General features: G+C 37.1%; 1 protein-coding gene across 41 annotated transcripts in view; it reads left to right on the top strand.

The window, feature by feature from the left end:
* The window catches only part of NRXN1 (neurexin 1), a 1,413,358-nt gene that overhangs the window by 829,842 nt on the left and 568,886 nt on the right, over nucleotides 1-14,630 (top strand). For all 41 annotated transcript variants that reach the window (XM_075595923.1, XM_075595877.1, XM_075595924.1 and 38 more), the window contains one exon: nucleotides 7,390-7,563. In XM_075595923.1, the coding sequence (XP_075452038.1) occupies nucleotides 7,390-7,563 (174 nt within the window). The remainder of the gene's footprint in view (nucleotides 1-7,389; nucleotides 7,564-14,630) is intronic.

The following is a 14,630-nucleotide window of genomic DNA, read 5'->3' as shown; positions in this document are numbered from 1 at the left end:
ACCCAGAGACAAAAGTATATATACATGTGTTAATAAAATTACATGTCACATTGGGTTAATAAAATTACATGTCACAGTGGGTTAACACAGTGGGTTAATAAAGTTACATGTCACAGTGGGTTAATAAAATTACCTGGATTACATGGTTAGGTACATATATGCGGATTTAGGACTTATATTACAGACATATATGTGGATTTATGATTGCTACAGACATGTGGATTTAGGACTTATATTACAGACATATATGTGGATTTATGATTGCTACAGACATGTGGATTTAGGACTTATATTACAGACATATATGTGGATTTATGATTGTTTCAGACATATATGTGGATTTATGATTTATGTGTATATGGGAGAATTGATGTATTTGGCTTGTATATGTATATAGAAGATTCGATGTATTTGGCTTGTATATATGTGGATTTATGATTTATGTGTATATGGAAGATGTATTTGGCTTCTGTTTATGCTACGGGCTCATATAGATACTTATTTATGAGTTGGGGCTTATATATGTGTATAGGTGAGGGTTGGACATGTATTTGCATGGGTTTATGTTTAGGTTATATGTATGTATATATATATATATATATGTGGTCTTATTTGGGCATGAAGTATGGGTATACGGATAGGTAGGTTGTAGGTATGTATGTGTGTGTATGTAACACGTATGGGTGTATTTAGTTATAGGTGGGGTGGGTCGTTTAAGAGAAGGTAGGCTGGGTGCGTACTAGGCCAGAGGCACAGGGGTTTAAAGGAGTGTATGCTGGGTGCGTACTAGGCCAGAAGCACATGGTTGAAAACACGAACGAACACTTACCTGCGCAGGCATGGGTTATATATATGGGGTTACAGAAGGGAAGGTATGAATGCAGAATTATGGGGCTGCGATAAATGGGGCGATAAATGGGGTGTTTTAAGGGAATACAGCCATCCACATGATTTCATACGGGGTGTATAGAGGGATGCAGCGTACATGTTTGTGGATGGGTCTTATCGAGAGGTGATGGGTTACTTATCCACGGATGTGCGGGCGGGTGGGGTGGTTATCCATACATCGGTACAGATAGGGGTGGATGTATGCATGCGTGTTTACGTGGTTACATAAGGCGCAATGATTGGGCATATGCATGTGGGCAAGGTATGTGGTATAGAGGTGGATACTTGCGGATGTATAGACTTATGGGCAAGGTGTACTATGTTTATGTGGTTACATGCGGTTATATGCTTAGATATAGGGGCAGGGCTCAGAGGGCTAATAAGCCAGGATATTGGGGATTTAATTTATGTGTGACGGGGCATGGGAGGTACGCTGCCCTATTTGTTGAGAAAGGGGGAAGCGCGCTAGCTGGAGCCTGGGGGGAGCACGAGTGGGCGAGGTCATGACGTCGATAACCCGCTCGCGCAGATGGCAGCGGCGTGGGGGCCGGCCGACCCTCCCCTTCCTGTAAAGGTACATTCTGGCGGGGATTAGCATTTACCCCTCGTAATTTTAAATAAATAGCCGCGGCCATTTTACCTCCATTACTGTCTCCTCTCGTTATTTGGGAATTTCAGGGGGACAAAGCGGGCGGCGGGGGGAACCGCCTGGCAGCCTCCCGGGTCATGTTTGAAGGGGCTGGGGCTTACCCGGTGGTCTTGGTTAATGTTTTCATCATTTTTTTAAAATGAAATCACATTATGATCACTGTTTCCCAGATGTTTCCAGACTTGAAAATGTGATATTACTTCTACATTGGTAGTAGAGGAGATCCAAGGATTCCAGCGGTGCACAGCTCGTAGAAATGGGAGACCAGCAAGGTGTTGTTTAAAAATAAATTTTTATTGGAACAACATGGTATGGGGGACACGCTCTGACGCGTTTCGGACTAGCATAGTCCTTAATCATAGAGCTGACTCGCGTCTTCACTTCCCCCTGTTTTATGCATTATACTCCTCCCACTTGCGTCATCGCCGTGTGTTTTTTGGCGCCAAAATCGCCGCAAATAAACCCCATTGGTTGCTGTGCCCGTTGGAGGATGCATCAGCTGTGCGCACACCCCTCAGGCGGCCCGTGCCGCGCCGTTGCTAGGCAACCGCCATACACAATAGCATAGCTCTTCCCAGTAGCGCTGGTTGAGTGTAGGCCCCTCCCCCTTACGTCATCGCGCTATGTACTGCAGCGCGTGAGTCGCCGGTATGGAACCTCACTGGCTGTTGGTCTAGCCTATCAGATGTCTAATCGCGTGGGTTGGCGACGTTGCTAAGCAACCGCCACAAACCATAACATTGGTCTTCCCTGCATGACAATGTTTATGCTATTAGTGCTCATATATTAGCCACGCGAATGGATCGGGAGGGGGGGGGGTGGGGGGGGGACAGGAGGTGGAACCATAGAACAAGGGGGAAGGAGAAACAACAAACAATAAATATGGTATAACATGTCCAGTGACATCAATGACATACATAACAAAACAAGAACAATAAACATTAAGTATTGAAGATTAAAAATTATTTTGCGAATCTTAGAACCTCAATGGAGGTACTCATATACTACTATGGGCAATATTGTGTACTGACTATATCTTACATACATAATTTACTGAGCTTATATGATAAATGATATAGTTTTTATATATATTTGCCCTTCCTGTAGTCTAAGTAGGGACATATTACTGTTTATTATGATTGAGATTTGTGTATTGTACATATTGTGGTACATGTTCCTTTGTGAGACTATGCAGAGGGCACTTAACATAAAATAAAATAAAATAAAACACTACGTGCCTTGAAAAATATCTGAATTCAAAAATACATAACTCCCCCAAACTAATAGGGTATAGATGATATATTAATAAATATGATAAGTTAATTAAGGAAATGTTTCAATTCCCAGTCCTGGTTCATGCCCCTGGGTGCCATTGTCCCAAGGGCATAAATCCAGAACATTTCTCGGCGGTTTAATAGTGCCTCCCTATTTCCTCCTCTGGGATGTATAGAGATCTTCTCAATGGCACTGTATGTGAGTGTTTTAATGGATCCATGTTTACATGCGTTAAAGTGGCGCGCTACTGGAAAACGTTCATCTTTGTTTTTGATGCTGCGTATATGCTCTGTAATTCTCACCTTCACTGATCTAATTGTCCTACCTATGTAACCACTGCCGCATGCGCAGTTCAATAGATACACTACAAAATCAGTGTTACATGTCATAAAAGACTCAATCTTGTATATATGACCAGTATATACATCTCTCAATGATTTAACAGGTTTCGCATACCTACAAAGGTTACAGTTACCACATTGAAAAAATCCCCTTGGTAGCTGCGTAGTATTCTTGTTTTTTGAGCTAAATAAACTGGGAGATACAGAATTACCGATGGTTTTTGCTTTCTTGAATACCATTCTTGGTTTTTGTACAGTATATGCATCAAGTTCTACATTGTATGATATTACTAATATGCCCCACTCCTGGTCTTTGACCACCTGTTTCCTTTTGTTGTAATGCTAAACTCATTACCCCTGTCTGTTACGATACATTTTGTAAAGGCATATTTTAATAAACTGAAGAATAATCAACAAGGAATACATTGGGATGACGTTTTGTATGGGAAGAATATGGAAGATAAATGTGCAGTCTTTAAAGCAATGTTAGAAAAGCACACATATCAGTTTGTACCATTGGGTAATACATATAAAATAAACAAGTCTAAACATATGTGCCTACATAAACAGGTAGGAGAGGGAATGGAAAAGAAGAGGCTGGCATTTAGATTCTTAATGTCAGAAAAGATGGAGGCATCATATCAGTATTATAACGAATGTAACAAAAGTGGCAAAAGGGCCTTAGATAAGCAAAAAATGAAAATATAAAAAGGATTTCAATAGAAAGCAAGGGGTGCCTCAGCAAATGAGCACTGTGGTTAGGGATGCCCCGAGAGAAAAAAGGTTGAAAACTACTGTTCTATATCAAGGAACAATGGGTTAACTGAGAAAGAAGTGCATAGGCGGCTTGATAAAATGTAAGTAAATAAAGCTCCTGGCCCTGATGGTATGCACCCAAGGGTTCTTAAGGAGCTAAGTTAAGTAATAGTCAAACCATTACATTTCATATGCAAGAACTCCATTTCCAGAGGCTCAGTACCACAAGATTGGCAGAAAGCAGACGTGGTATGCCTATATTTAAAAAGAGCGCTAGATCACTATCGGGGAATTACAGACCGGTAAGCCTGACATCAATAGTGGGGAAACTACTTGAAGATTTAAGTACAGGATAATATTCAGAAATTGATTACAAAATTATTTTCAATCGTCAGCATGGATTTATGAAGGATAGCTTGGTTTAAACTTACCTTATTAGTTTGTTTGAGGAGGTGAGAAGGAATTTAGACCAGGGTAATATACACTGGCGACACACTTTATTCGAGCTCGGCTAGTCCCACGAATTCGGGTATACCCGGGTGTATTGAGGTTTGTGACTGTTTTCTGCCCGAGTGCATTGGGTTATTTTCCATGCAGGGATTGAAGCATTTTATTCCCGCTGGCTGCAATACTGCACAGTATATATATATATACTGCATTACAATTCATGAATTTATGCCATCTGGTAGACACGCGAAGCATTGCAGCCTATTAAATCCTAATCATTATCATTTAACAGATCAGCCGCCCGTCAGCCAGGCATGAACCCAGGCTGGGAAGGCAAACGCAACGGGGCTTGTCAGAGGTGAGGAGCGGCGCATTCCAGGTATCTGCCAGGTACATACTGGGTATTTGCTCGAATAAAGTGTGTCGGTGCAGTAGTTGATGTGGTTTACTTAGGTTTTGCAAAAGCTTTTAATACGGTGGCACATGAGGTTATTGTACAAAATGAAATAAATTAGAGTTGGTACAAATATTTGAACTGGATTAAAAACTAGTTGACGGATAGACAACAGAGAATTGACATAAATGGGACCTTTTCAGGTTGGGCTAAAGTCGTGAGTGGAGTACCTCAGGGATCGGTACTGGGACCCCTGCTTTTTAACTTATTTATTAATGACCTTGAGGGTGGCATAGAGAGCAAAGTCTTCATCTTTGCTGATGACACTAAATTGTGCAAGGTAGTAAAATCAGAGCAGGATATACTTTCTCTCCAGATGGACTTGGATATACTGGAAACTTGGGCAGGTAAATGGCAGATGAGGTTGAATACAGATAAATGTAAGTTTATGCATTTGGGAAACAAGAATAAAGAGGCAATTTACAAATTAAATGGGGCAAAATTAGGTAAATCCTTGATGGAGAAGGATTTAGAAGTGCTTCTAGACAGCAGGATTAGCAATAGGACCCAATGTCATGCATTTGCTGCAAAGGCAAATAAGCTTGTATCTTGCATTAAATGGTGGATGGATGGAAGCATAATTATGCCACTGTATAAAGTATTAGTAAGACAAGGTCTTGAATATTATATATAAAATTACAAGTACAAAAAAAAAGTCAGTAACGATGCATTAAGTGCTGATTTCAGCCGTAACGAGCCCTGCGTTTTTATAACAGACATTAGTGCTAATGATATGCAAAAGAGGTGTGGAACACCTCAATGCATATATACAGCAGTCCATTAGAGTTAACGCAGGCTGTAATGCAATGTTATTTTAGGTCATGTTTGTACCTGGCGTTAGGTGCTTCTGTGAATGTGGTCTAAAGTAATGGAATTTCTGTAACCGCTAGAGCTGTCTTCCTGTGCTGATACTAACCAATAAAGACACAGTTAGGCAGTGTTACACCTGTTTACATTGTATAAAATGTGTTGGTGTGAACATAGTGTTCACCTTGCTCTGCTGCAGACACAATAAATATACAATAAGCCTTTCTTACTGATATTTTTTCCCTTGAATACTACATGTGGTTTCTTTATTCTCCTGTAGCTTAATCTTTCTCTTACAAACAATATTTACTGGTTAATGTCGAGAAAACCAGGAAAACTTAGAAGTTCCACATCAACTCCCAGGAGTTCCATCTCATGGGGGTTATATATGATTCTTATCTTTGACATTTGGTGATACAAAGGATTTCTATTTGACCCTTCCTTTGATTCTGTGTAGTAAAAACATTGTTACCAGAGTTTGCACTAAAAGGAGATTCACCATTCACAGCTGGTATCTCTGCAAGAGGTAATACATGTATCACATCATAATGTTAAAATGTTCCTAACTGCATTGATCTTTTCTTGACCTTTGCCTTTTGGCCATACATTTGTTCACCTTTCTTTTCTTCTTTTTCTTATTTTTCCTGTTCTGAAACAGCTAAAATACTAAAGTATTTATTTCTATGTTTTCTGTAGCTGTAATTTCCTGAAAGATTGCCTCTGTACTTATTTAATATATGATTTGCTGCTCAAACTGCTTAAACGGACAGTTCTGTTAAAAAACAAAAAAAGTGTTGCTCTGGATAAATGACCCCTAAAAGCTGGTCATCCTTTTACTTTTAATGTTACACTAAATATACCTCTATTACTAGTTGTTGTTTGTTTTTTAAATGTATACTGATTCAATATGAAAAGTTTCCTAAGTTCAAATTTAACAGATAATGCTGAAGCTAGGTTAACATGCAACTATATCCTGCATTTCCATTTAATTCATATACATAATGTTATTAAAAATTGTTGCAGTATTCACGTAGAAATTAAAACTGTCTGTATTCATTCAGAAATGTGAATAGAACATTAGAAGCACTACTTTCTACATATAGGATATTCAAGGAATAGTTAACTGTTCTTAAGTTTTATGTCTTCAAAATATTTACAGTAACAGTATGTTAATGTGCTGTCTGCATTATAAAATTATGTGTATATGTTCGGATTTAAAGTGGGATTCTAATTTATGGGTCACTTGTACAAATTACACTGCTCAGTAATTAATATATGCCTTTTAAATAACTTCAACGTTGTATAGTGTCTGCTTATACTATTGTTTTACATCATATTGTACATAATGTACTGTAGTATGTTGCTTGTTGTCTGTAATAATGTAATAATATTTATGTCAATGTAGGGTCTTTATATGTTTTCTCTGAAATTTGTCATACAATAGCACACATATTGTAATGAATCATTTTGTCTCAATATTGTAAAGTGACATCATCACTAGAAACAACACATGGAGAGTCATAATTGTGTTTTTGTTGGGTAGTGAAGAAAGTAATGTCAGTAAATTAAGTAGTTATGACAAACTGTATGTATAGTCCAAGTACCACACCTGTAAGCAGTCTAAAGGAGGCCATTTATATGTGACATCCATATGACTTTTTACCTGAATGACTCTTAACCAGCATTTAAACAGTTTTTAAACCAATTTTTTGTCAGTTTTTATGCTATTACAACAATATAACACTTTATTTTCTGTATTTTTTTATGCAAAGGTGACCTGTATGTTGGAGGTGTTTCGAAAGATATGTACAAATCCTTGCCAAAACTGGTCCATGCAAAAGAAGGATTTCAAGGCTGTCTTGCTTCTGTTGATTTGAATGGACGTCTTCCGGACTTGATCTCAGATGCTCTATTGTGTAATGGTCAAATAGAAAGAGGATGTGAAGGTATTGGAAGTTGTAATAACACTGTATGTATTTGCATTGCCAATAATTCCAGTCGCCTTAACTCAATACGTTTTTCAAGTGTACATCTGATTGTTCAAGCCTTGTGCTTCTCTTTAATGACATATTTCATTTAGCCTAAAATAGCACAGAAATAATGTTGTTTTTCTAATCATTGTATGCATGAAAACCACACATAAAAAAACACACAGAATAGTATGCAAACCACAGGTACAGTATAAATATAGTTTTACTTTTTACAAAACAGTAGCTTTGCCATTCAGTCTGGAAAAAGCCTGTATTAGTGAAATAATTAAGGTATATTTGATTTAATACATGTCAGAACCAATGTCCATTAATATTAGCGATTGAGCATCTATGCTATCTTCTTATGATGATTAAGGTGAAGACAAAAATATGAAAATAAATCCACGTGTCCTAAATGACCTCCAAATATTTACAATCTGAACTGCTTGGTTCAACCTTGCAGTGGTTCTCCGTTTGAACAAAATACCTGCACAATGTATTATTGAGCAATAACTCACACATACTGTACTACAAATTATTGTTTAGACTACATTTCAAGTGGTATTCTGACATTTTTGCTTTCTTTGCTATGCTATCCTGTCCGGCAGACTGAAATGTTGTTCTAGGGCAAAAATCTAAATAAATGCCTTTAAAAAAAGCATAACATAAAACTGCACAATTTACATAACATTTAATAACAATTGCCAAATCTTTCTTCTAGTTGTAACAGGGATGAAGTGTAGCCAATATATTAGCATTCTTGAATTCACCCTAACTGAGATAAAAATCTATGATATTATAATAAGAAATTGACACATTGTTCCAAGATCTAAAATGGAAACCATGTTTTATATTTCATTCATTTGTTAATTGTTTTTTGGTTTTGCTATCATTTTCTGGAGGGTTTTCAATTTCATTTTGCCATGTCATATTTCTTTGTGTCATTTTTATGTTTATTTTGTATTGTTTATTTTGATTTTTGTATTAAACCTTTTACATTTCTAAAAAAATAAATATAAGTTTCATGTGTTTGAAGTTCTGTAATTTCACACTATCCTAACACAATAAATAATATAAAACATATAGCAGCACATTTGTCAATAAAGGGTTAATGTGGTGGAAATTCTTTGAGTAACAGTTAAATTTACAAAGCTTTTGATGTTTTATTTTATGATTGAACCTAAATGAATAGAGAACATAAATTTGCAATTAAATTCTCTGCAAATCATTTCACTAATCATTAAAAAAAACATATATTTGTGTAATTGGTAATATTTTTGAGACATCCAGCAAGATTTTGTATTGATATGGGAATCTTAATAGTGGCAATTACATTTGAGATAATTTAAAACGGAAAGACATTTACTAAAGGCAGTGTTAATACATTTACTGTCACTGAGCATGCTCAGGACCTGAGTTTGCCATGTGTTTCACAAGGGGTCCTTACGAGCTGTGGGCACAGAGAGTTACTGAAGTGACATTAGAACGTGGGCTACTCCTTGTTCATCAAAAAAGACTAGAAACATAAAGTTTAATACACAACTACAAATCTGCAGAAACGAATTTACGTTTGTGTAGTGTAGCAATATGCTTGAAAGCGCAAATATTACCATGAGTCCCAAAACAAGCAGTTTAGGGTGTTATTTTATCACGGCTTCTTTTCATATCAGGGGCAGATCCACAAATCTCAGTTAGTGATTTAATGAGATGTTAACCTCAGCGCATATTTACAGCAGCCCATTAAAGTTAACGTGGGTGACCAGACATCCCGGATTTTAAGTAACTGTACCCGTGTCCTGACAATCTTTCGGATGTCCTGGTTTTGCTAGTAGCAGAGAGAGAGAGAGAGAGAGAGAGAGAGAGAGGAGCAGCTGCAGCGTAATGTCTCCTCCGGCCATTAGGTGGTGCTGCACTGCTCACGCAGCTCCTCCTCTCCCTGACTGCAGTGTGCCTGTAATAAGGTAAGGGAGTGTGTGTGTGTGTTCAAGTGTCTGGTTAAGTAAGTGTGTGTTTGGCTGGGCAAGTAAATGTGTATGTATGTGTGTATTTGGTTAATAAGTAAGTGTGTGCAGGTGGATGAGAGGGAAATTGAGATTGGAGGGAGAGCAGGGAGTGAGGAGCTGGAAAGGGTTATAAGAGAGGGGATGTGGAGAGAGGGGAGAGATTAAATAAATTAGCATTAATGGAGACACTATTAGATAAATACCACTATAATATTTATTTATTTTTAAGTGATATCATTTGTTTTAGTGATAATTTTTTATTATGTCCCGGTTTTTACTTTTGGGAATCTGGTCACCTACCTAAAGCTATATTAGTTTAGGTCATGATTATACCTGGCATTAGGTGCTTTTACTGTAGCACCTACAGTAATGCCGGGTAGAAGCACATTTTTGGCCTTGTCCAGGGTTCTGAAGCTGGACACTTTTGCTTCTTATATTGATTTAGCCATATACAGTAGTTTCCCTGACTTAACAGAGCTTTGTGAATCTACCCCTTACAGAGCTATTTTCATCCGATATTGCACACAGTTTACGACCACACAAAAACTGTGATGGAAATGCTTTAAAGCAATAGATCATGTTTTGCAACTGGAGGGTAGGAGGCTCTAGGCAAGTACTTTTTAAAAGGAGGAGTGGTGAATTTCTTGAGTAACTTGCCAACAAAAGTTGTAGAGTTTAATACAGTAAGAGAATAAATATGAAAAATCTAAATATCTAATAGGGACTAAGGTTTCTCAATAGATACTTTTGGAAAAGGGGCAAACTAGGTGAGTCAGATAGTTCTTACCTGCCATCAGTTTCTGTTTCTTCTATCTATAAGCATACAATAGCATGAACATGTTAAATAATTACCTGGTAAAATTATTCTTTAGCGTGCCCCTCTTGAAGTTTTTTTACTCTTTTTTTAACCCATTTATAGAATCAGCTTCGCTAACCTGCTCCATAGAATCATCTCCACTGACAGTTTTAAAGAATAAAAAGCTGTCTGTAGCATTGCATTTTTAACATCAAGTATACATAAATGTTATGCCGTAAGCTAAAACACATTCGAGTAAACAAAGGGATTTTGCAAGAAAACAGTGACAACTTCATATGTACGCACTTTTATCCCAATACAGTCTTCTCTTGGTGCACACATGGGCTGTTTCCAAGTTTTATGGTTCAGTGGTCAATAATTCCCAGCCAGTCAATATAATTAAATAACAGAAATACATTTTAAAAAGTACATTTCATAGGATCTGTCACTGATTGTCTTTTACCGTAGCACAGACAGATGCTTTTGGTGTACTCTTTGTCCAATGTGTCTATCTGCAGAAGATTAGAGAAGGTGAAAATATTCCCAACCTGTATAGTGCCACGCAATTGGATTTTGTGCTGCAGATTAGAACCCACAGTAGTCCATTTTCTTCAAACTGCAGTTTCTATTTGCTAAGTTCAATAATGAGTTTTCTCTGGATAAAATGGGGACTGTTTCTTATTTTGATTGAATTCCATCAAACTTCTTCTTTTTCTCTTCAGCTCTTTCCCTGAGTTCCCTCATGATACCGATCTCTATCAGTAGCTTTTTTGTTGTTGTTGTTTCTACCTTCCTTAATTCCATTGAGTTATCCCTATCATTTAATTGGGTTCTGTAAATCTTTCCATGAGGTCTTCACATTTCAATTGGCTACATCTTCTTGTGTCTTAAACTGCATTTGTTCCCATCCCCAGTGAAGTAAATGAAATATAATTAACCTTCAGCACATTTATTAAATAAGTTGTACTTAGAGGTTTTTTTTTTAATCTTGCAAGAAATAGTAACAAATCACTATTACCGTACTTTCAAATAATCACAGTGAGTGAATATAGTAATATTTGTAGCAAATATAATGAAAATTATTTGTAAGATTATGCTATGATTTATACTACCCTATTACTAGACATGTCTACCAGCAGCAAAAAGACAAAAGTGCAAAACAACTGCAGCAGCAGATAAATCACTTCTTGCTTCAATAGAAAATACTCATGCTTCATTTGTATTACATTTGCAATGTATTATTATTTATCTTTATTTTTTTGTTTGGCTTATAAGTTTTACACCTGTGCTCACATAACCATCGTTTGATGAATCCACAAGCATTTACATAAAAAACAAAAAAATTCTTTCATTGAAAGTAGAAGCTTAAACTCTGTACAATAGGGTTAATCTTTGGAATGACCCTAAATCTATAGATTTTCTACATGAGTGGATTCCCATTGCCCCTACTGATCTCTGTCAGATAAAAATAAGCTAGCATGCAATGCTTATTTCCGAACATAAAGCTATCAAAAGTACCGTATTTGCCCGATTATAGGGCGACCCTTAATATAAGGCGACCGCCTAATTTCAGCAGTAGCTGGAAAGAAAAAGTTTACACACACACACACACACACACACACACACACACACACACACACACACACACACACACACACACACACACACACACACACACACACACACACACACACACTGTGTCTCTCTCTCTGTTTTTGTGTCTCTGTCCCTGTGTTTCTCCTCTGTCTCTGTGTCTCTCTCTGTCTCTGTGTCTCTCTCTGTCTCTGTGTCCCTCTGTCTCTGTTTCTATCTCTGTGTCTCTGTCTCTATCTGTGTGTCTGTCTCTCTCTTGGTTTGAGCTTCCTGCCACAAGCAACATGGCTTCTTCAGGCCCCCAAGGTGGAGCTTCCTTTCACCCTCCTACCTCATACATCCGACTGCTGATTGGCATGCAAAGTGGGTGGGTCCGATTATAAGGCGAATATGTACTTTTCAACTTAACTTTATTTAAAAAAACGTTGCCTTATAATCGAGCAAAACTATTATGTGCAGAAGGAATCTAGAGCACATACAGCATCATTCTGACAGAGAGAAATGTCCAGCTTCTGTCGTTGAGGACAAATGATAAAAAATTAGATGATAATATTTACTGAATATTTAAAATATTAGAATTTAGGAATATAATCTATATTTAAACAATTTTAACCTTAATTGAATAATTATAGACATGTTAAGTGTAACCAGCTTTTTGCTATTTTTTTATTCCAACTCAAGAAGTACAGCTGAACCCCCATAAAACGCTGTGCTTGGGGTCCAAAGAATGACATCGCACTGTAAGCGGATCGCGTTAGAAATAATGTACAATTGTATAATAATGTATTTAAGATACCGATAATCGTGTTGTAAAGTATTCATAAATAAGAAAATTGGGAGCCACGCTTGCATCGCGTTATAAGCAGATTCGCGTTGTAACGGATCGCGTTATAAAAGTGTTGAGCTGTACAATTATAGCAATACTAGTATGAAACATTACTATAATATATACATTACTATAAAACAATACTCTAGCCATTTAATTCATTGATTGTCATTGTTGTCATCTATGCCCTCAACGGGTTACAGGCATATTGGCAAGCAATGGCCACCCAACAACCCCCTTCCTCTACACCTTGCCTAACCACCTTCCCTGGGGGCAACTACCCCCACCCCCTCTACACATTGATTGTCACAGTGGTAAACCATACCCCCAATATGGGCATTGATTGCCACAATGGCAATGAATGGGCAAACTACAAATAAAAAATAAGCACTAACTAAAATACATTACATTTAAATAAAAACAAACATTTGACAATAAACCCATTGATTGTCACAGTGGTAAACCATGCCCACAATATGGGCAAGGATTGCCACAATTGCAATGAATGGGCAAACTACAAATAAAAAACACGCACTAAACAAAATACATTACATTTAAATATAAACAAACATCTGAAAATAAACCCATTGATAGTGACTGTGGTAAACCATGTCCACAATATAGGCATGAATGGCCACAATTGTAATGAATGAGCAAACTAAAAATTAAAAAGAACCACAATATATTACATTACAATTTTTTTTGCCAATAAACCCATTGATTGTCACTGTAGTAAACCATGCCCACAATATACATGGACATACCACAATGGCAATGAATGGGCAACCTAAAAAAAATCTGAAAAAAAATAAAATATATTACATTTAAATAAAAACAAACATTTGCCAAAAAATGCATTGATTGTCAATGTGTTTACCTATAAAGGGGCATAGATAAACACATTGTCGGTCAATGGACAACCAACAAAAAATACACACATAAAATAAAATACAATCAATGTGTTTCTTCCATTTGCTGGGATGAACATTCAAACTCCCAGCATTGTTTAAATTGTGACGTGTGAGATTTAAATATGGCAAAGATACCGACATCCCATGTCTGTAACTCGGGAAACAGGAGGTCCCTGAGGCTAAAAATGAATGTGGTTCAACTCAGGAGATCCCCTCCTTCAGTACAATGTTATTTAAATAAAAAATGTGCAATTGCCTGTGATAGCTGTGCAGGGAGAGGTAGCTCTCTCTGTGCAGCTCTTCCAGACTGCTGGAGTGACATTTCCCTCATTAGGCAAATACAAAGTCGTGTGGTATGGCATTTACCAAAAGCTAAATAATTTGCCATTTCTCTTAGTTAATACCGTTTTTACACAAATTTCATAGCGAACTGTAGGAACATGCAAACCCGATCGGTAATGCAATGAACTTATCGAAGTTTAGTGAATAGGCCCCCATGTCTCTTGAGATATTGTGTGATTTAATAAGGAGGAGAAAAGTACAGCCATACAGTAATAGTCAACAAGTTGATCATTATGATCTGTTTTTCCCACTCTAAATGCCCTGGTTGCTTCTTAAACACAAATTATGCAGATGTGTACCTACAGATTCATACTAGGGACAGTGAACATTTTCCACTCACTGTAAACCTCAAGTTTGTTTTATCTGGTAGTTTAGTGCCAGTTTTCTCCCACAGCATCTGTAAAATGTTGGCACCTGGTAAAATGTCCAACATAAACTGGTAAACATTTATGATACGTTTTGCTACACGTTTCACACATAATGGTGCATGTGATAATGTTATCAAAGCTCAACTGTACCTTATCAAAAATATCTGAAAATGAACAGCATTCTTATACCATCTAATACCATTC

The sequence above is a fragment of the Ascaphus truei genome, chromosome 4, assembly GCF_040206685.1.
Source record: "Ascaphus truei isolate aAscTru1 chromosome 4, aAscTru1.hap1, whole genome shotgun sequence".
Lineage (NCBI taxonomy): Eukaryota > Metazoa > Chordata > Amphibia > Anura > Ascaphidae > Ascaphus > Ascaphus truei.
This window is presented reverse-complemented; position numbering and strand designations above follow the sequence as displayed.